We start from the raw sequence: 23,865 nt of genomic DNA on the forward strand, positions 1-23,865 counted from the left end.
CTCCCGTAGGTGCTCTTTAAGAGCGGTTTTGAATGTGGGTAGGGATTCACATTCCTTTACAGCTGTGGGTAGGGCGTTCCACATTGATGTGGCATAATTGCGAAACGTGTTTAGTCCCTTGTTTGAGCCGAATCTGGGTTTAACATGATTTGTTGAGCTTCCTCTGGTGTTGTGGTTGTGGTATTCACTGACCTTTGATTCACTGATCACCCGACCATGCATAGTGGGATGATTTTGGGATTAGGATTACCTTTGTAAAAATCTATATATTTTTGTATTTTATTACGATATTATTTAAAACTATAAAAGCTACAGTATATAAATGAGTGGAGAAAACGTTGCAGATTTTTAGACAACATGAACTCAGCACTGCACACTGTCTGCAGCGCGGAACCTTGTGGTGAAGAAAAGCACGCGGAACTTTAAAATCCCCCACCGCTGCTTCCCCACGGAGCCATTATGGCGGAGCGCTTGTTGTCAAATTTCACACGCCGAGAGAGAAGAGAGAGAGAGAGACGGATAACAAATGTGGCCTAGGGTGAACTAGGATACGATTTAACACGCTAATTCGGTGCTCATAAAGTCCAAAACATGGTCGGAAAGATTAAACATGTTCGCCAGAAGCTCCACCAGGCGGCTGTCGGCGGCCTCGCACGGCCTCTTTCAGCCCAGAGTTTGGAGAAGGCACCGAGACCCGCAGTGGAGACTCCGAGTGGCTCGTTATTTCATATCAACAAGATAACTTTTCCACCATCACAGCTGAACACTACGAAGAACGACAGCGGAAAACACACGCAGGTCCGTGTCCGCAAACAGTTTAAACAATTGCCAAATATTGACTGTTTTTCTTTTGTTGAGGGATGTAATGTTAGCTCTATGATAGCCCCTTTCGTGACTGTGATGCACGGAGTGAATCCACAGTCACTTGCTCCTCAATAGGAAACCAACGTATGTTGACCATGAGGCACTGGTTCTGGCCGAACCGTTCGTTATACAAGTATCACAGAGAAATTACAACGGTGCTCGCAGTTGCACGAGGATTTCGGACAGAGATACGGGATGGTTTGAAAGCTCGGCGTTGCTAATAAACATTTTAAATACTTTTTATAAACTGCTCAAAACGGCATTATATCCGGCGTTGGGTGCCTGCTGTGTGTGCGATCACAGCGCAGGCGCACCAGGCAGCCAACGCCGAAAATAATGCCGTTTTGAGCAGTGTTGACCAGTTTATAAAATATATTTAAAAATGTTTATTAGCAACGCCGAGCTTTCAAACCATCCCGTATCTCCTTTCGAAACCCTTGTGCAACTGTGAGTACCTTTGACATTTCTCTGTGATACTTGTATAACGAACGGTTCGGCCAGAACCAGTCCTTCATGGTCAACATACGTTGGTTTCCTATTGAGGAGCAAGTGACTGTGGATTCACTCGGTGCATCACAGTCACGAAAGGGGCTAGTTAGCTCTATGACTGAAAAGGATGCTCCTCCCCCCCCCCCCCCACACAGGCAAGTTCCTTTCCATCTGGCATCTTTGCTGGCACTGAGATCACTAAGGAGGCCTTGGTGCAAACACTGAAGTTTGAAGAACCTTCCGATGCTGTGATACCTGCCAAGAAAGGTAAACTAGACCTTTTCACAATTATTCTGTTGCTATTCCATTGTCAAGAGGACCAGCTCTGTCCTCTGTTTATTTCCTGTCAGCAACTGTATTAAAGGAGCACTTCACCCCAAAAAAAAAAAAAATTCTATATCAGTTACTCATCCCGTGATGACTTGAATTCATGAAGATTGTATTGACGTATTGTATGAATATTGTCTCCACAGTGAACATAGAATAAAATAATATTAAATTATGATAACAATAGAAATACTTGATGAATTGACCCACTCCTATCCGAGCTCCGGGAGGGTCATCAAGGAGAAGCCGCCTATTCTCAGTCCTTGCCCCACAATGGTGGAACGAACTGCCCACCACAGTTAGGACAGCCGAAACCCGTCCAATCTTTCGCCGTCGACTAAAGACGCACTTCTTCAACCATTATCTGAAATGTTCCGTTTTGCACATGACCGCATGGGGAGGGGGGGTGTCCCGATCGTGTTGTGGGATCGAGGGGTAGTGGTAGTGGGTCATGTAGCCCTCCAACTAGTCGCTTTTTTTTAGGGATGCCCCGATCACGTTTTTTGCCACCGATACCGATCACCGATCGTCGTGAGCCATATCGGCCGATACCGATCCGATACCGATTGTTTTTGATTAAAAAGAAATTAAAAATTATTTTATATACATTTTTTTTTTTTTTTTTATAAAATATATATATTATATAATTAGACTTGTACTTGTATTATCTGCGAGACATCGCCACCACGCAACAAGTCAAAATGCTCGCTATCTGCAAACAGCTCCACTGTCTGTGTACTCTAGTAGCCTCCAGCTCCAAAAAGGATTCTCCGGCGCTGCAGCTGGACCCTATTGGTAACGTTACGGTTATTTGGTCATTTCACATTCAGCAAGCCCTCAGCTCCAATACGCATTGAATCAATGTTATAAGACATTGATATCAAGAGCTATCTATAGCTACTGCTAGCCGGCTAGATGACGTTAAGACAGAACTTTAGTTCAATGGGACATTTCGTTTTGAACAGAGAACTAACGTCAGCTAACGCAAGCTAACGCAAGCTAACGGAGATATCAACATGGACTACTAGACTTCCTGGGGCATTTGTTGATATCCGGAGCTATCAGTAGCTAGCCGGCTAAATACCGTTAGACAATGCCTACTAAAAGTGAATAGTTGACTGGGTAATTTTGTTTAAACAGTAACGATAGCTAGGTAGCTAACGTTAGCTCAGGTCGAATGCAGAGGAGCCGCCTCCTCTGTTTACAAACTCTACACGGGTGCGGGCGGGGCTAGGGAGCAGCGGCAGTTTGCAGGTCCTGTGCGTCTGAGACAGACAGCGAATGAGAAGTCCACTTGATCAGTTTCCGCGATCGGCGAATATGAGTCATTATCGGAATTCCCCGATCGCATATTTATACTGATTATCGGCCGATACCGATCGCTGGCCGATCGATCGGGGCATCCCTACTTTTTTTCTGTCGCTTTTCTCCAGACGCACACCATTCCAAAAAATGATTACAATTATTTTCACTGCTCAAAATTAAGAAAATAATTAATGTTTTTTTGTTTTGGGTATCTTTTGATGACGGACACTGCTCAACCGGACGCACCGGGCTGCAGTACCTCTCCTCATTCCATGCTCGTTTCCTCCCTCATTCCGTATCGTAGGACGCCCGTCCCCATGTCAAAATGTAGGAGAGACGTTACAGAGAACCGGTGGTGTTTAGTAATTCACTGCTGTAATTCACACCAGAGTCTCTGCACTGCCTTGTTTATTATTAAGAGTCAGAGAGTCCCGACAGTTCTCGAGTTCACCAGCCGTTAGCTCTCCAGCAATTGGCAGCAGTCCGTGCCCACGGTTGTGGAGCCTGTTGGCTACTAGGGCTGGGAATCACCAGAGGCCTCACGATACAATACTATCACGATACTTGAGTCACGATACAATAGTATTGCGATACTAAATATATTGCGATATGCTGAGTATTGCGATATTAATATTGCGATATATTGCGATTTATTACCTTTTTTCAACTGCAAAGTAAAACTGTCGACATGTTTTATCTAATAAAATAAAGTTCAGTCTGTTCATCTCACTTCAATCATTTTTATTGCTGAACATTAGGGATGGGTACCGAATTCGCTACTTTTGAGGTACCGAACCGAAACACGTCGGTACTACCGAGTATCGAATCAAGTGAGAAACCGAAAAAAAAATTAAAAAAAAATATTTGTTATTAATCTTTTTTTTTTTACTTTTTTTTTTTTTTTTTACTTTTCTCTTTTCATGTCAACGTTCACACGCACAATATATGCTTACCTAGGATTTGACTTGATTAAACAACAAAGCAGTCGGAGCAATGACAAGCCGAAAACTGTCGAAATTGTAGTTATTTGAAGTTTGGATTTTTTTTTACGACTGAGGTAGGTAAATTAAATTTCGACAGTTTTCGGCTCGTCATTGCTCCGACTGCTTTGTTGTTGAATCAAGTCAAATCCTAGGTAAGCATATATTGTGCGTGTGAACGTTGACATAAAAAAAAAAAGTAAAAAAAAAAAAGTAAAAAAAAAATAATAATAAAAAATATATATATATATATTTTTTTAAAGTACCGAAAAAAGGTACCGTTGAGTACCGGTATCGATTCACAGGTACCGGTACCGGTATCGGTTCAAATGTGAAAGGTACCCATCCCTACTGAACATGGTATTTTCTCAAGCAGACGGATGTCAACACTTTAATCTGTGTTGCATGTACCTGACAAACTGAACTGTATTACAGTCATATTCCAACTTAACTGAATGCACATGTGTGTGTGGACTACTGTACTATTACAGGTATTCAAATGAACAATGCAACTTCCTTATACAAAAAAAAACATTTACATTTTTTTATGAATAATTAAATATCGATACTTGGCGTCCCTGTATCGCCACGCAAAGTATCGCGATACTACTACGTATCGATTTTTTCCCCAACCCCTATTGGCTACTGGCATGAAAGGACTGGCTGAGGCAGTTTGTGGTGTGTTGTGGGGGGATAAGTGGCTGAACGTGCTCCTCATCTTGGCTAGCTCCTCATAGAGGTGATGGGAGGGGTTTTCCAGTATAGGATCCAGCTTTTCCCTTGTCCTCTCGGCCACCACCTCTATTTAGATCAGTTCGACTCTGCTTCAAGTGAAGTTTAATCTACTCTAGAAGTGAAAGTGAAACTTGAGCTACTCTGTACTGCGACTCTCTACTGAGACCTAAGCTCTGCTGTATGCGCACTCGCAACATTTATAATGTTGAACTTGTCTGACTAAGGGCGTTTTCACACCTAGCTCGTTTGGACCTGTTCCGGAACCTGGAGCGTTTACCCCCTATTTCGGTTAATTTGGGCATATGTGAACATAGCAATCGCATTCTGTTGCGGAACAAAACAAGCGCGCCTAGAGAGGGTGGTCTCGGTGCACTTCCAACCGAACCCGAAGCGACTCGTACGCTGTGAGAATGCAATCGACTTAACAAACCGACACAACTCACTTGCCGTACTGTATACGCGTTCAGGGAGCGAAATTAACTTTTTGACTCACCGGCCAGTGGCGGGTAGATGGGAAGAGTCTACCCGCCAAGCATATTTCTTACCTGCCAAAATTGTTTTGATTAAAAAAAATATATATATATATATTTTATATAAATTTTTTTTTTAATAAAATATATATTATATAATCATACTTGTAGTTGTATTATCTGCGAGACATCGCCACCAGGCAATAAGTCAAAATGCTTGCTATCTGCAAACAGCTCCACTGTCTGTGTGTATACTTGAGTAGCCTCCAGCTCCAGCAAGGATTCTCCGGCCCTGCAGCTAGACCCTATATTCAGCTAGACCCTACATTCAGCATGCAAGGATTCTCCGGCGATGCAGCTGGAACCTATTTATAACGTTACGGTCCTTTTGTCAAATCACATTCAACATGCCCTCAGCTAGAATACGCATTCAATCAATGTTATAAGACATTGATATCAGGAGCTATCTGTAGCTACTGCTAGCCCGGTAGATAACGTTAAGACAATTTAGTTTACTGGGACAGATCGATCATCTAACGTGAGCTAGCTAACGCGAGCTAACGAGGGAACGGAGGTATTTATGCACTCGAGTCGACTATTGCTGGAGCATTTGTTGATATCAGCAGCTATCAGTAGCTAGCCAGCTAGATACCGTTAGACAATGCCTCGTCATGTATTAAACTAAAAGTGAATAGTTGACTGGGTCATAGTTTAAACAGTAACGGTAGCTCGTGGAGGTCCGCTCTTCTAGAGCAGACTGCCTGTGTTGACATGAGCACTGCGAGCAGAAGCCCTTAGCCAATAGTATCCCGCTGCAGGGCTGGGCGGATATGACTCGTTGCCACGGTTACACGCCACACGGCGTGCAGCCCTCTAAGTGTCAAGCGCCAAAGGTAAAAACTGAGCGCCCCTGGCGGGCGGCGGGCTTTAGTTTCGGTCCCTGTACGCGTTGCATGATGACTCTTTCGCATTGAATTGTGGGCGGGATCAGTTTGTAGTCTTTAGGCAGCTAGATCGGTAGCTGGTCAACGTTGCAAATAATAATGAGTCGTGGGTCAACGTGGAGCAGCGATGAGGTAGACTGCCTCGTTGATATTTGGGCAGACGATCACATTCGTCAGATGTTGGAGAACACGCACAAGAACACTGAAGTGTACAGAAAGTTTAGTGACGGAATGAGGGAAAGGGGCTTTGAAAGGTCTGTCGAACAGTGTCGTGCGAAAGCCAAAAAACGTAGCCAACAATATGTCAAACTACGTGATAGTCTTGGTAGAAGTGGAAGTTCGGGGAGGAAAGGGACACGTTTCCCTGGTTTGACGAGTTGGACAAAATTATAGGGACTAAACCCGTGGTTGAGCCGGTGGATATTGTGGAGTCTTCCTGTGATGACAGTGATGACAGTGATGACACCAGCTATTCTGCCGATGCTGAATCGGATGATGGAAATGGTGAGTATCTCCACTTGTTATGCTGATCAGGGTATATATACACACAATGTTACGTAATAAGATTACAAAAACACAGTAAACTATATTCCGACAAAGCACTTTTACCATCTGTCTCTGTTATGCCGATCACCTGTTTTCTGTTTACAAACATACCGTGCTCGTGCTCGAGCCAATCTATGAACATCTATTAACACTTTGGTCGCCAGGCTTAAATTCAGAATAAACCATCCCACGCCAGCTCTATTTGTCTATGGAGAAGTTCTCCTTCTTTGCAGGGCTATAACTTTTTAAATTGTATTGCTAAATTGACATTACTATGGCCCATTCAACATCGAGTATCTATTGTTCAGGGTGTAGCAACGTTATACTTTTTCATTCACATATTCATACTAAAATACGGTCTAAAGTATGTTTTTATCGTTTTCTGCAGCTTTCTCCAGAACGTGATTTATAGCCCTAAATGCATTATATTGATGATTGTATACAGTTTGATAGCAATCGGCGCGAGATAAAAAATTTCAAATGGACGTGCTTCTAGAAGTTACTACTTATCATCTGATGTTGACCGGATGGGGGGGGGGGGTCGTTTATAATTCCGTGGCCAACATTAGATGATTCATCTAGTGTGGGTGATATGATCATCAGAGCAATTTATATCGAACACGCTAAAAAAAAAAACGCTGAATCTCACCGTAGCTTCCTTGTAGCGTTGGGCGATGAGCGTGGAGCAGAAATATTCCTATTATGGGATGTAGAAATATGCGATCCATCTCCAGGTTGTATAATAGTATATACGTCCAAATCATGTTGTTTATCGAGTTATTGGATTGCTATCCATTGTGTCTAGCCCGAGTCCCGCGACTATTAGCAAGTGATTGGACCGAATTGGAATGAGCACCAGCTTCCGTTTCTGGTTTGAGCGATCCGCCGATCCGCCACCAGATGGCGCTCTTGAACCGTTGGAGAGTTGAGAGGGGATCAACAGTAGATCTCAAGTCTCCGGGGGAGAAATATGATTGCGATCACAGATTTTTTAAATATTGATATCAAAGACGTGGTACGGCGTCTTTGGCAGAATGAGCATGGCGGGGAATGACGTGGTAAGGTGTTTTTGGCGACCATAGTGTTAAATCTGTTTTCTTTCTTGATAAAATGAATAACCCAAAACAGACATGCTTATTTCAACATAGCCTACTATCATGTCAATTCCCATGAGCCCATGGTTAATTAATAGTAAACAATGGCAACATCTTATACTGTAACACATGTGTTGTGTGACCATCATAGGCCTACTCAACATCAGCTCCTCTCACGCTCTATACCTAAACTGAGCAGTGGTGTTGCTACAGTAGCCTAGTTTGGAAACAGATGGTAAAATAGCATGTACTTTTTACAAATTAATATAGTTGGAAGATAAATTATCATCTTCAATTGTTCTATACTTGGTTATTGTTAAATTCAGCTCCAGCATTATTTAAGAAAAAAGTATTAAAGTATTCAGATTACGTTACTGATATAGAGTAATCTAAAAAGAATACTTTACTGAATACATTTAAAAGCATATAATCTTTAATAAGTAACTGATTACATTTGAAAAGTGACCCTCTCAACCCTGATGCTGATTACCAAAGTTTGTAATAGAAATAGTCTTGTAGCTGTATTACTGCACTTATTTGGCTGAACGGTGTACAACGTTGCAAACCCTGTATTACAGTGAGTAATTACTGGCTTTAATTGACAGTGGCTGATACTGGACCAACGTTACAAAACCCTGTATTACAGTGAGTAATTACTGGCTTTAATTGACAGTGGCTGATACTGGACCAACGTTGCAAACCCTGTTTACCATGAACATGTTTTTGTTTACATTCTCTTCCAAACTACTAGTTGGCTAGCTACCATGTAGGTTTGGCATTTCAGATATTGCAGTGAGTAATTACTTGCTTTCATTCGACAGTGGCTGATACTGGAACAATTGCACTGGGTGATACTCCCAACTCTGCTGACACAGAGGGCCGTGCTGCTGATACACAAGAACCAGCAACAGGAAGCAGGAGCCAAGATGGAGGAAGCCGACTGGCCATTCCTGGGTCTCAATCGAGGAAGAGGAAAGCCAGATTTGGCCTGTCTGATGAGCTACAGCATTATCAGGCTGAACAGAGGAGGCATCTGGAGCTAATGCAAGAAGCTGATCGAATCCACCAAGCCCAACACACAGCTGCCCTGGAGAACATGCTGAGAGTACAGCGGGAGGATGAGGAGAGGCGATTCCAAGCCATGCAAGCCCAACAACAGACGATCCATCAGATGTTCATGCAACTGATGGGCACGGTCATCAGTGCTTTGTGTCCGCAACCACATTCCAACAACCCTTTCCATAATTCTTCACTCATTCCACCACCAATGATGCCAGCACCTCAACGGCAACATCTGCCTCCACAGCAACACCTGCCTCCACAGCAGCATCTGCCTCCACAGCAACACCTGCCTCCACAGCAACACCTGCCTCCACAGCAACATCTGCCTCCACAGCAACACCTGCCTCCACAGCAGCACCTGCCTCCACAGCAGCACCTGCCTCCACAGCAGCACCTGCCTCCACAGTAGCACCTGCCTCCACAGTAGCACCTGCCTCCACAGCAACACCTGCCTCCACAGCAGCACCTGCCTCCACAGCAGCACCTGCCTCCACAGCAGCATCTGCCTCCACAGCAACATCTGCCTCCACAGCAGCATCTGCCTCCACAGCAGCATCTGCCTCCACAGCAGCATCTGCCTCCACAGCAGCATCTGCCTCCACAGCAACATCTGCCTCCACAGCAGCACCTGCCTCCACAGCAGCACCTGCCCTACCCTCTACCACCATGTCCTCCACAGCCCATCCCCCAGCATGTCAGCCAACCTGGTGAAATGGCAAATCAATCCCTTGATGTCTCGTCTGTATTACATGACGTTAACGGCACAGTTCAGCAATTCTGTCACTTGTAGAATTGAGCACAAGTAGTGTATATTAGTTCTTCAGAACTTGAATTGTTCAGACCTATTGTTATATGTCTTATGTTATATTGTTATATGTTTTACTATGCGTTGAAGCAGATTGAAACATTGCTGAACCCTGTTAAGATTGTTGGGATTGTTCTGGCCTGTTGTTTTGTATGATGTAAGTGAAGAGAAAGGCTTTTAAAAAAAGAAATTGCACTTTATTTAGCATTTTATAAGAAAATAGTTTACAATTGTATAAACACTGTTACAATTTTTCTTGTTTTTTTTTTAAAGTAACATTGTATTTTTAAATTGTTAAACCTTTTATAAAATGACATAACATTACAACAAACAGCTTGCCTCCAGTAACTTATTTTCACAACCCTGAGAACAATAAACATAATCCTTTTTACAACCCTGACAGCAATAGAGAGAAAAGAATGACACAAAACCAAGGGCTAGGTATTCATCTGGAGGATTTGATTTGAAGTTACAGGAATCCTGACGTTACATTCTAGAAAAATATCTGCAAAGTGCATTTCTAATTTAATTTGCCCTTCCGTTGTCCTGCTGATGGCCTTGTCTCACATCTTCTTCGTCCTCATCCTCCTCTCTCACTACATTGTCTCCATCAAGGAACTGTTTGTTGTCTGACTTCACAGAAGTTGTGTAGTACACAACATGCTGCAATGATTTGGCTGACCAGGGTAATGTGGGCATCATTACACTTTAGGAGACATCTCCAGCGGCACGCTCTACAGTCATGCGTGCTTGACTAAGGCGATGGTTGAAACCCATCTGTTCTGGTGTTACTCCTCTACCCTCACGGTAAGGTTTCATAACCTAAGACAGCAGAGGGTAGGCCGAATCACCTAAAATGACAAGTGGCACATCAACTCCCTCAAATGCTTCAGTCACTTGTTACCAGTGTGCCTCTGTCACCACGCTCATACAGTCTCAACAGGGCGAAAACACGGGCATCGTGTATCCTACCTGGCCGCCCAACATTTATGTCCCAAAACTTGAGCTTGTTGTCCACCACACCATGTAAAATAATGGAATAATGGCCTTTTCTATTGAAGTAATCCGCCGGAGTGTCAGGTGGAGCTCTGATGTTAACACTTTGATCGCCGGGGTTAAATTCATAATTTACCATCCCTCGCCAGCCCTATTTAACATGGAGAAGTTCCCCTTCTTTGCAGGGCTATAACTTTTTAAATTGTATTGCTAAATTGACATTACTATGGCCCATTCAACATCAAGTATCTATTGTTCAGGGTGTAGCAACGTTATACTTTTTCATTCACATATTCATACTAAAATACGGTCTAAAGTATAAGTATGTTTTTATCGTTTTCTGCAGCTTTCTCCAGAACATGATTTATAGCCCTAAATGCATTATATTGATGATCAAATACAGTTTGGTAGGAATCTGTGCGAGATAAAAAATGTCAACTGGACGTGGTTCTAGGAGTTACTACGTATGATCTGATGTTGACCGGATGGGCGGGGGGTCGTTTATAATTCCGTGGGCAACGTTATATCATTCATCTAGTGTGGGTGATATGATCATCAGAGCAGTTAGTATCGAAGACATTAACAAATAACGCTGAAACTCACCGTAGCTTCCTCTCGCCGTTGGGAGATGAGCGTGGAACAGAATTTTTTCTATTATGGGATGTCGAAATATCCGATCCATTTCCAGGTTGTATAATAGTATATACGTCCAAATCATGTTGTTTATCGAGTTATTGGTAACGGATCACTATCCGTTGTGATCAGCTCGAGTCCTGGGACTATTACCGAGTGATCGTACATCTCATGTCTCCGGGGGAGAAATATGATTTCGATCACAGATGTTTGAAATATTGATATCAAAGACGCTGTCCAGCGTCTTCGGCAGAATGAGCATGGCGGGGAAAGACGTGTTTCAGCGTCAACGGCGATTAAAGTGTTAATATGGGTTCCATCAATAGCACCAGCTACTTGGGGAAATCTCCATTTATCGCGAAAGCCTTGTGCTATTGATCTGAACTGGGCAGCAGAGGGTGTTTTTATATACTGTGGCTTCATTATAACATTTATGGCAGTGACAACTTGTTGAGTTATAACACAGCATGTGGACAAGCCAACGCCAAACAAATGAGAGAGCGCGGTATTCAAGGTTTGTTGCCAATCTCCAGACACAGATTGCCACTCGAACCTCTACAGGAACTGGCTTTCTAAATCTGGTGGTGTGACGGGTCAACCAGGGCCGGAGTGTATCACACAAGTGTATGAAAGTCCCTCTTCGCATCCTGAAGTTTAGCAGCCATTCGTGGTCAGTCAAAGTACTGTAGATGTGTGGCCAGTGGCCACCAAGCATGGGTACGTGGATATACCCATATGCCCCTGCAGTAAAGGCAGAGAGATAGAAAATGTTATTCCAATGAGTCATTAACATTATGGTTTACAACCAGCAAATACAGATCAGGTCAACATGGCAGGTAAGCGTAACCTATTGAGCTTACTACCCACCATTCAAATACAACCAATTTGACAAAAAATAGGTTGTATTCCTCCAATGTACAGTCCCCCACCCCACCCCAAAAACTGAAAACTTTATTAACAGATTGCAGAATGGGTACAATACAGTACGGCTAGTTTGCTGCATGTCCCCAATTACATCGCCAAATACAGCTGAGTTGCTGTATGACGTCAACAAATTTTAATAACAAAAAACACGACGTGATCAAAGGAAGACACACACATACATGCTAACGTTAGGCTAACGTTATAACTTATTTGGAATTGTCCGGTGGCTTATGAAAAATAGCTTGCATGATGCGTCTTTGGAAGAGAAATCGTTGGTTGAATATGTTGTATGCGTCCATCAGAGCGCGTCTTCTCCTACGGTGTCGACGTGAGGCAGCACGTTTTCTTATCATATGCATCATTACATTATTTTCGAGTCGTAGCCTTGATGCTCGCTGAAATTGAATGTTTTCTTCACATACTGAACAGTAGTATATCATCCAGAGAATGCCAATTAAAACAAGCAACCAAACACGCTACTGATGCTCCATTTTCGATGATCTGATTAGTGTATTCTGTATTTTCGAGTTAAGAAAAATCCAAGCGAAGACTGTCAACTGTAAAAAATCTGACCACACACATCACGCCAGTAGCTTCATGCTATGCCCGCGGTCATCAGTAAAGTCCGGCTTGAGTCAGATTCAGGGTTAGGGGGGGGGGGGCACCCACCAAAATCTGACCAATGAGTGACAGTTTGCTTGTGCGTTTGTTTTGGTCACACAAACCAGAGCCGTATAATAAGAGTTGCGACATGTTTTGATCTCGCCGCCAGGCGATCACGTGGTTCACGTAGCTCCCTTAGTTCCACTTAGTTTTTGCACTGAGCGCTGTCGACTTGTAGTCTGTGCAAATGACAATACAGTTGAATCTAATCTAATCTAAATATCAATCATGCCAGAAACTACTCAATTAAGCCAAGAAAGAAGTTTGGTCAACAGTAGAAAAAATACAAGGCAAGCAATTGCATTCCACAAATTTTTTATTATTATAGGCCTATAATATGTCCAGGTAGAGGTCCAGTCTTCCACTCCTGTTGTTGGTAGTGCTAGATTCGGGCCTTGCTGTCACGACTGCTGCTCACAAACCTCAGACTGGACACACGCACGCACACGCGTGGTAATTTATCCTAGAAAACAAAACAGGGAGATGGAGAGTTATGGAGTTGCTCATGCACTCTACAACAACACACATCTTGTATCTCTTCTCATCTATAACATTTCCATTCCACACCATGCAAGCATCCTACTTCAAGAGGTGTATGATTGTGTATGTGACAATAAAACTATTTGATTTCAATATTTTAGAGGGTTTAGAGTTCACCCACCAGTTTCTGCTGTGGGAAAATTGGTATTTTAGTATACATATTTTGCTTGCATCTAACTTTTATAGATCGACATCTTACCATGGTTGGCTGTGCAGCATTTGGATACACCAATCGGTCCGAGAAAGGGATTCGGATGTATGCCTTATTGGCTTCCCAAAAGACACAGACGGGAGAAGAAAAAGGTTGACTAGTTCATATAGTTTAACTAGTATACAGCTCAGACAACAACTTAAAGGTCAGGCCAGCTTGACTTAGATATGACATGTCCAAGTAAATCACATCTTGTTCTTATTCTCGTTGTCTTCATATCAATCTTGTGACGGATACGACAAAACCCATAATCTCATCTTTGTTTACTTTTCTTGTCATTATCTGTTATTAATTTGTCATCTTAATTTGTCATTTTAAACTGTGCATAATCTTTCTATGGCCATAGAAAACAGATAATAAACTATATTCTATTTTTGATACAATTTGACTCATCTGAATTTGTACAGTTTCACTGTTTGGCTCATTTAAAATATTCCACAACAGGTTCAATGTGTTTTACTGTAATATGTACATGACTACAATGAATTTGTGATTGACAATTATGGGGTAAAGTCTGGAATGATTCTGCAGGCACATTTTGAGGGAGAGCAATTCACAGCAAACCAAAAAGGCCAACTAAAATTGAAGGCTGATGCTGTTCCAACCATATTTGTGCATCGCCCTAAGTCCAAGAGGAGAAAGGGTCCCACTGTGAGAACCAGCCCAAAACCTCCAGTACGTGTTCATGCAGTGGCCAATGACCACACATATTGTGCCCAAATGAACTTTGGTATCTTGTGCCTTATTGGGTTTAATAGGACATTTATTGTACATTGGAGGGGGTTGCGTAACTTGCGTTAGGACATTTACAGGGGCCAGTTTCGAATTGCAGTCTCTCGTAGGTGCTCTTTGAGAGTGGGTAGTGATTCACATTCCTTTACAGCTGTGGGTAGGGCATTCCACATTGATGTGTTATAATTGCAAAACGTGTTTATTCCCTTGTTTGAGCCGAATCTGGGTTTAACATGATTTGTGGAGCTCCCTCTGGTGTTGTGGTCGTGGTATTCACTGACCTTTGGGAAGTATTTTGACATGTACATGGGTACCTTAGTCGTGTAGTGCAGGGGTTCTCAACCTTTCTGCTGCCAAGGCACCCCTGTGTTCAAGAAAATATTCCAGGGCACCCCTACATACGATAAAGACTTTTCTGGTCCTGTCTTTTTTGCTACAATCAACAAATTTCAAAATAATGTTTATTTAAGAAACCGGGAAACACATTTGTGTGTATATGCAGAATTTTTGTGTCGATGCGTCGTATTTAAAAAAAATAATAAATAAAATGTTGCACTACCTATCTTTGTGAAAGTGGCTTCTCAGCTCTGGTCCAGCTGAAGACAAAGCAGAGGAACAGATTGGACATTGAGCATGACCTCAGAGTTGCTTTGTCTACCATCACCCCAGACTTTGAGACTCTTGTCAGGAGCAAACAACATCCCCAGTTATCCCATTAGTTCCCTGGGATGTTAAGCTAAGAAGTCTGCTAAGAAGGATATATTATTTATTATTATTATTATTTTATTTCATTGTTTTTTTTTTTAGCCCTAGTTGCACTTTTGTTGCAACCCCAGTTATCCCATTAGTTCCCCCAAACTTACTGTCGGCCTGTTATGTTAAGCTAAGAAGTCTGCTAAGAGCCCGGAAAAGGAGCCGCACCCACAGGAAGCAGAGATGGAGGGTGTGACCGAAATAATCGTTAGATTAGTCGACTAATCGAAAAAATAATCGACAGATTAGTCGACTACCAAAATAATCGTTAGTTGCAACCCTAATATGTAGGCTATATAACATTATTAACAGGTGTTTCAGGTCTAAATGGCTTAGTACTGTTTACATTACACTGCTTGTAGTAGTAAATCAAATAGCATATTTCTTTAAATAAAATTACAGAATATTATCACTAAAGTGCTATCTGTTGCAGCTGCACACTTTTCCATAAAAATAGCATATTTGGATAAGTTTGACCATTTCTCAAAAACAGAAAATCATAGAAAAGGATCACAGAAAAGGATCACCAAGTTACCATTTCTCAAAAAATATAAATAAATACAGAAAATAAGCACTCCTTCACTCAGTGGACATTTCTAGCTCAATGCGAGGTCTGCTGCTGCTGGCTAATAATACGGTCAATACGTGGGGAGATCTTTGTCAAGGCAACACGCATGTCATCCTCAAGGATCAACTTGGCCCTATATTTTGTTTTCAGAGCTGTCATGGATGAAAAGCCAGCTTCACACAGATATGTGGTGCTGAATGGTATCAACACCTTAACTGCTGCATCATGAGATACTTGGTACTCAGCACCACACTCTGAAACTAGCTCTCCAGGTGGTATCAGATGAGATTTCAATGAGTTCTTCCAAGAGTTTGGATGGAGATGTGTCAGGAAGCTTTGTCTCAATGTTGTCTGTAAAGTTTTTTTTTATCCAGAGTAACTTAGCGATCCTTTTCTGTGTTTTATTAAATAATGATTTTCAGATTTTGAGAAATGGTCAAATTGATCCAAATATGGTATTTTCATGGAAAACAGTGCAGATGCAACAGATGGCACTTTAGTGATAATTTTCTGTAATCCAAAAAGAATTAAAAAAAAATATTTTTATTTTTTTTAATCTCAAGGCACCCCTGGCAGCTCTCTGTGGCACCCTAGGGTGCCGCGGCACCCCTGTTGAGAACCGCTGGTGTGTATCTTGTAGACCAGGCCCATTGCAAGTTGCTGTACTCTGTCGTCTACTCTAAGCCATCCTAGGTTGTCAAAGTGGGCATCTTACCAGACAATAGCATGGCTCCTGGAATGAATGAATGAAAACTTTATTTAACAGATTGCAGAATGGGTACAATACAGTACGGCTCAATACACACAATTGTTAAGGGGATGCAGACCAGAGAAAGAAGTTTGTCTTGTTTACATCAGGGTCCCCCATTTTCAATTCATATTGACATTTATGACATACACAACATACGTGACATTTATGGCATAGGGACATACAGGTATTTAGTACTGATACATTTGTGACATAAACGGTATTCAAATATACAGTACTGTTACCCATAGATCCTGACAGAGTATATACATATGATGGGGAGGGGCCTGTACATTAGGAGGGGGTGGGTGGGTGGGAGAGAAATATATATACGGTGGGGAGGAGACTGTACATTTCTACTAATAATATACAACCTACATATCTACTAATAATATACAACCTACATATCTACTAATAATGGTCTAGCGTTGATTTCAGGAAGATCCGATAATCAGGTGAAAAATTACAACGTGTTTATTGAATTACACAAACGCTGTTTTAGCGTCTTTTCCCTGGAATTACTCAGAAGCAACCAAACTATATTCATATTCAAAACGGTATAAAACGGAAATGTACAGATGAAAAAAGAATCTGTTTTTTGCACGTTGACCAGAAGCAACTCACTGAGACTCGACGGCGTTATTAGACCTATAGCTATACTATAAAATATAGGTTTAGCTCTACAAACGACAACTACGTTTACATGGGGTTAATGGACGGCACTCAATGTGTTAATATGGAACCAATTTAATTAATCGAATTGGTTAATCGGTTTACTTAAAAGGAGACATGTTATGCATCTTCTCAAGAATTGTATACGACTTGTTGAGTTTTTAATGGTCTAAATCTCATTTAGATTATTTTATTTTCAAGCACCCATTTCTTCTCTTGTATTAAACACAAACACACCCAACCTTTTAAATTAATGACTTCCTCTCCTGCCTGGCTACCCCACACACCCAAGAGGAAAGAACAAGAGGTCGACCGATCGTTTTGGAAGATTAATCGGCGCCGATAGGACGATTTACAAACCATCTGTATCGACCGGTTATGTTACCAATAACAGCCGTTTGATTAGCTCTAGCGGGCCCATTTCTTAACCCTTTCACTGCCACACTACAGAAGGTTAACCCTTTACTATCACACTACCGACGGTTACCGTCGGTAGTGTGATAGTAAAGGGTTAACCTGGGTATTGTCGCAGTGAAAGGGTTAACCGTTTGGTAGTACGGCAGTGAAAGGGTTACGCTAGCGCCACGATACTGCCGTCACGTGAATCTGGTCATCTTGAATCCAAAGGTACCATCCATGTCCTGCTAGCTTACTGGCAAAGGTTGCTCCAAAGTTGAGCTATTTTAAGCACATTCAGGGCTATTTTAAAGGCATTCAAGGCTCACCTCAGACGATTCAACTTTATATAAAGCCTTGGATAGTCTTGCTGCACTAACTAACACCCTGCAGTGTGAAATGGATTCTGTGTCTGATTGGGAAGAAAATAACAGGCTGATGCTAAATGTATTATTTTTGGGGTTATATCTGTCCTTTCCTGCTCCAAGCTATTGTTATTATATATCTGCCTTTTTAAAGACCTTTACAAACTGGGCAGTACATTAGGTAGGCAGTACAGTACATTAGGTAGGCAGTACAGTACATTAGGCGGTACAGTACATTAGGTGTACAGTACATTAGGTAGGCAGTACATTAGGTAGGCAGTACATTAGGTAGGCAGTACATTAGGCGGTACAGTACATTAGGTAGGCAGTACAGTACATTAGGCGGTACAGTACATTAGGTAGACAGTACATTAGGTAGGCAGTACATTAGGTGGTACAGTACATTAGGTAGGCAGTACAGTACATTAGGCGGTACAGTACATTAGGTAGTACAGTACATTAGGTAGGCAGTACATTAGGTAGGCAGTACATTACATTAGGTAGGTAGTACATTACATTAGGTAGGCAGTACATTACATTAGGTAGGCAGTACATTAGGTAGTACAGTACATTAGGTAGGCAGTACATTAGGCAGTACAGTACATTAGGTAGGCATTACATTAGGTAGGCAGTACATTAGGTAGTACATTACATTAGGTAGGCAGTACATTAGGTAGGCAGTACATTAGGTACGCAGTACATTACATTAGGTAGGCAGTACATTAGGTAGTACATTACATTAGGTAGGCAGTACATTAGGTAGTACAGTACATTAGGTAGGCAGTACATTAGGTAGTACAGTACATTAGGTAGGCAGTACATTAGGTACGCAGTACATTACATTAGGTAGGCAGTACATTAGGTAGTACATTACATTAGGTAGGCAGTACATTAGGTAGTACAGTACATTAGGTAGGCAGTACATTAGGTAGTACAGTACATTAGGTAGTACAGTACATTAGGTAGGCAGTACATTAGGTAGTACAGTACATTAGGTAGGCAGTACATTAGGTAGTACAGTACATTAGGTAGGCAGTACATTAGGTAGTACAGTACATTAGGTAGTACAGTACATTAGGTAGGCAGTACAGTACATTAGGTAGGCAGTACATTAGGTGGGCAGTACATTAGGTAGTACAGTACATTAGGTAGGCAGTACATTAGGTAGTACAGTACATTAGGTGGGCAGTACATTAGGTAGTACAGTACATTAGGTAGGCAGTACAGTACATTAGGTAGGCAGTGCAGTACATTGGGCAGTACATTACCTTAGGTAGTACAGTACATTAGGTAGTACAGTACATTAGGTAGGCACTACATTAGGTAGTACAGTACATTAGGTAGGCAGTACATTAGGTAGGCAGTTTTCCTGGCTTCAAAAAGCATAGCCAATCGGTTAATCAAAGTTGTGACATGATCGAGGGCAAGTCATTCTGAATCTGAAACCCTTCAAACCCTGCTCAAAAAGCAAGGAGTACATTATACATTTTTCACACAAGCACCAAAACAACATTCGATTAGATGAGATTCAAATGTATTCATTCATCATACAGTACAACGGAAATAAGTTTGGCATCTAACCAGAGTGCAAATGTAACAGTAAAGTGCAACAGCAATATACAATGTACAGGTGATTTTAAATTGGGTATAAAATATATGAATTGGTAGTACTGGGTGTTGTGCTAATCTGGTGTACAGAGTTGTAGTATTAATATGTACAGTGATACAGGTATAAAGACAGTATGGTTGTAGTCATACTACCTTTATTTAATAAATTATCAAATTAATACAATTGTATTTGTATAGCACATTTCATACAAGAATTGCAGCTCAAAGTGCTTCACAGCAGTAAAAAACATTAAAATAAAGACAGGCATACAATTTGCACAGAATTGGCATAAAATTTGGACAAAATAAAACAAGTATAAAATAGATAGCAGCAAAATAGACAGTCAAGGTATGGCAAAGAACATTAAATCACATAGTTTTTCATATTAGGATCTAACATCTTAACACTTTGATTACCAGCCATGCGGTGCGCCTTACCCCCGTTGAATGCCACCACCCACTTCAATGATGGCGCTCTCATATTTGTGAACGCATAAACTATGTCTTAAATTATGGCTATGTGTCTAATCTGGCCGTCGCTTATCAATGACTTGTTTGCAGTCAACATTGTCGAAACGGATTGTTTTTTAATCGGTTCATTTCCATTTTATACCATTTTGAAAAACCCTTGTTTTCTTAAGTTTCAGGAAAATATAAAGATTCTGTGATAAACGCCCTTTACTGGAATATTCTGGAATACACAAAAAACGTTGTCATTTTTCGGCCTATTTATGAATCGTTTTCAAATAAACGCTAGATTATCGATAGTATGTGTACTTATGCACGCTATATAAGCGGGCTGAAAAATCGATTCTCTCATTTCCTGATCAGCACACACACACACACACCACACCACACCACACACACACACACACACACACACACACATACACATATGGCACACGCTGATATCTCTGAGAAAAAAGGTCTGATTATCCTAAGACTGGTAAAATAGATTCCTTACCTCAGATCAGATGTTCTCCAAAAAGATTATTCCAATTCCTGATCGCCATTCCAAATATCAATTGCGTTTATTGATTCAGCGCTGGGTACTGGAAATATATATTCCACGCTGTTTTGTAATCCAATGGGGTGCAGTACAACAGGGAGAGACGATAGGGGGCGGTATTTTCCCAATGGAGCTCAGAGAGAGTTTGCAGCACTAACGTGAGACTAGATTGATAGTGCGCAACAACCAGGAAGGGGGTTGGGAATTGGCATAACGACTAACAGTGGGATGGGAGAAAAATCGGAAAAAAGGAGGGGGGAAAAGATAATAAAAAAAAAAAAAGTCTTTATTGCCAAGTAGTTTTCACATGCAAGGAATTAGCTTTGGTCATTTTCGGTGCGACATTAGCGGACAGACATTAACAGACGGATAGTACAATAAGGAGGTGGAGTCAAATGAAATATGAACTAAGTTAAGCACAATATAATATAATTATTAAATTAAATATAGGCAATGGAGTCAGAGTTCACAGTTTCTGTGATCTGGGGGCCAGAGTGTTGGCTGTTATTTCTGTCTGTGTATTGGCTACAGACATCTTTGTATGTTGTGGTTGTCTGCGAATCTCTCTGTGAATTAGCACGTTGGGGATTTTCCACGGTACGTTGTTAAGATCCCGTTTGTCTGCTTGCATGTAGGCTCTGTAACATTCCACCAGCCAAGCTGAGGCTACAATGTGGTTCTCTCGCATCGTAAACGGCTTATTATCATGCAAAGAATAACATTTCACTCTGACTTGAATGTATTATTTCTGCGGGATATTGGATGGCATGGATTTTATTCTGTACATGCCGTCATACAGAGTTATATGGGTTATATGCAGGTATATTCAGACAGATGGATATATATATATATATCTATATAGTATGAATGTGTGGATGTGAATATATAGACTGCTGATCCCATACACAGGCTTGGCAAATCCCATTTTCCATAATATGTCCCCTTCAACCAAACGTGCCTCTCTGAATATGAACACCGGAGCCACAGTCTGTGTTGTTGCATTACTGTTGTTTTTCCACTAGATGGCGTGTAAGACTCCCAAAGCAGGCCCCCCCTGTTAACAGCAGCAGCAGCAGCACCACTGCTGAACAAACGGCGAGATTTCCGTCTTCCTGATTAACCCTTTCACTACCACACTACAGAAGGTTAACCCTTTCACTACCACACTACAGACGGTGAAAGGGGTTAACTTTCTGTAGTGTGGTTATGAAAGGGTTAACCCTTTGTCGTGTGGCAGTGAAAGGGTTATAATAACCCTTCTGTATTGTCGCAGTGAAAGGTTAACCATTTTGGTGGTGTGGCAGTGAAATGGTTAAACGCCACAGTAGAACGACAGGGTTGAGAAGGCAGCTGTGCGGAAGGCTCTCCAGACCGCGGTGGGAATCGGAGGCCAGACGTATGGTCCCCCCCCCCCCACGCGACTCGGGGAGCCGTCTCTGCAGAGGCGAGCGGTGCAGCCGGGGGCCCGGTGGTTGCTAGGGGAGCGGTGTGGCCGGGGGCCCGGTGGTTGCTAGGGGAGCGGTGCGGCCGGGGGCCCGGTGGTTGCTAGGGGAGCGGTGCGGCCGGGGGCCCGGTGGTTGCTAGGGGAGCGGTGCGGCCGGGGGCCCGGTGGTTGCTAGGGGAGCGGTGCGGCCGGGGGCCCGGTGGTTGCTAGGGGAGCGGTGCGGCCGGGGGCCCGGTGGTTGCTAGGGGAGCGGTGTGGCCGGGGGCCCGGTGGTTGCTAGGGGAGCGGTGTGGCCGGGGGCCCGGTGGTTGCTAGGGGAGCGGTGCAGCCGGGGGCCCGGTGGTTGCTAGGGGAGCGGTGCGGCCGGGGGCCCGGTGGTTGCTAGGGGAGCGGTGTGGCCGGGGGGCCGGTGGTTGCTAGGCGCGTCGTGCCGCAAGAAGCCTTGTCAGACGGGGGACCGGCGCTATTAATAGAACGGGCTGCGGTATAAATTTAGCTTGTGCATGAAACCCAAGGTTGGCTGCAACAGTGTTCCTCTCTCACCGTGCGAGGAGGAGGCGCCGCACGCCGCCGATGATGATGATGATGATGATGTCGTCCTCGCGGGGTCACGAGGGGTCAGGGGTTGCCTCAAAGGAGGACCCGCGGGGGATTTTTCCACGTCATCCTTTTGTTCCTCGACGGGGCGAAAATGATGCTCTGGTTTTATTTAATGTTTGCGGAGTGATGACGAAACAAGTCGATTGTTAAAAGGAGGAACCACATTAATGATAAACAAATTACCTTGATTATCCTTTTGTTATTAATGTCTAGTTGCCTTCTTTGACCCACGACCCGTGGTGCGTTTTTAGCCCTTGACCCTCTGCATCGAACTGTTTGAATCCCTGGCTAGATCTCAGGGTCACAGGTCGGGGTCGCAGCACGCCCGCCAGGGTCAACCGCGTTTCTTGAAATAGTGATTTCCAGTCAGACACGCTAATGAAACACGTTGATTTTGAGGAGGATCGGCGTTCGGTATTGATACTAGACGATCCATAAGAAAACAACCTCTTGTATTCAATTTGACAAACGATCCAAAACGTCAAGGATGGCATGTAAATTCTGTCGTTTTTTTGTCTGGTCTTTGGCTTTACGGGGGAATCCTGCTTCCTGCAGTAGCCTGTAGGTGGAAACAATGGAACGAGATCCACCCAAACAAGCCTGTAGTACTTTTTGGTAACTTCTTCAGCAATTCAACTAATCGATTAGTCCATTTATGGCAAGAAATAATATTTAATTATTTAAAATATATATTAATATATAATATACAATTTTAAAATTATATTAAATATATAAATGTATTTGAATCCCCACACTATTGTGCAACTTCTTCCTGTCTTTGGCAACGAACACCTTCTGCTGATTGATGCCATCGTGCAAGAGGGTCTCTTTTGACGGTGTGCTCGTTAAAGGCCGAAGCATATTTGGGAATATTCTTAGGGTGCCAGGTATGTTACTAATGCAATGTAATAGCCAAACAAACCAAACCAAACATAAATAAATAAATAAATACGTCTAATCAGCTAAAAACGACTCCCAACGACGGTAGACTGCAAGGGGGCAGTCCTACAGTTCATGCTCTGATTATTATTATTATTATTATTACTACTAGCTCTTTCTGCCTCGGTAGAGTGGATGCTTCCTTCCCGGGGGTCTTGTGTTGTGATGCCATGTTTGATCTCGTTGTGTCACTGGTAGCAGGGAGAGGCTGCCAGAGGAGGGCGGGTGACAAGTCTGTCTCTCTCTGTCTCTCTCTGTCTCTCTCTCTCTCTCTCTCTCTCTCTCTCTCTCTCTCTCTCTCTCTCTCTGTCTCTCTGTCTCTCTGTCCCTCTGTCTCTCTGTCCCTCTGTCTCTCTGTCCCTCTGTCTCTCTGTCCCTCTCTCTCTCTCTCTCTCTCTCTCAACCCCTCTCTCTCCTCTCTCTCTCTGTATCTCTGTCTCTCT

At 42.6% G+C, this 23,865-nt stretch overlaps 1 protein-coding gene across 1 annotated transcript in view; it reads left to right on the forward strand.

Moving 5' to 3' along the window:
* Nucleotides 1–466: 466 nt before the first annotated feature.
* slx9 (SLX9 ribosome biogenesis factor) overlaps nucleotides 467–23,865 on the forward strand; it is a 125,744-nt gene continuing 102,345 nt past the window's right edge. Inside the window, exons 1-2 of the mRNA XM_084323990.1 lie at nucleotides 467–798; nucleotides 1,509–1,620. Coding sequence (XP_084180116.1) covers nucleotides 592–798; nucleotides 1,509–1,620 — 319 coding nt within the window. The 5' untranslated portion in view covers nucleotides 467–591. The remainder of the gene's footprint in view (nucleotides 799–1,508; nucleotides 1,621–23,865) is intronic.

The sequence above is a fragment of the Notolepis coatsorum genome, assembly GCF_963971535.1.
Source record: "Notolepis coatsorum genome assembly, chromosome: 1".
In the NCBI taxonomy this organism is placed as follows: Eukaryota; Metazoa; Chordata; class Actinopteri; order Aulopiformes; family Paralepididae; genus Notolepis; species Notolepis coatsorum.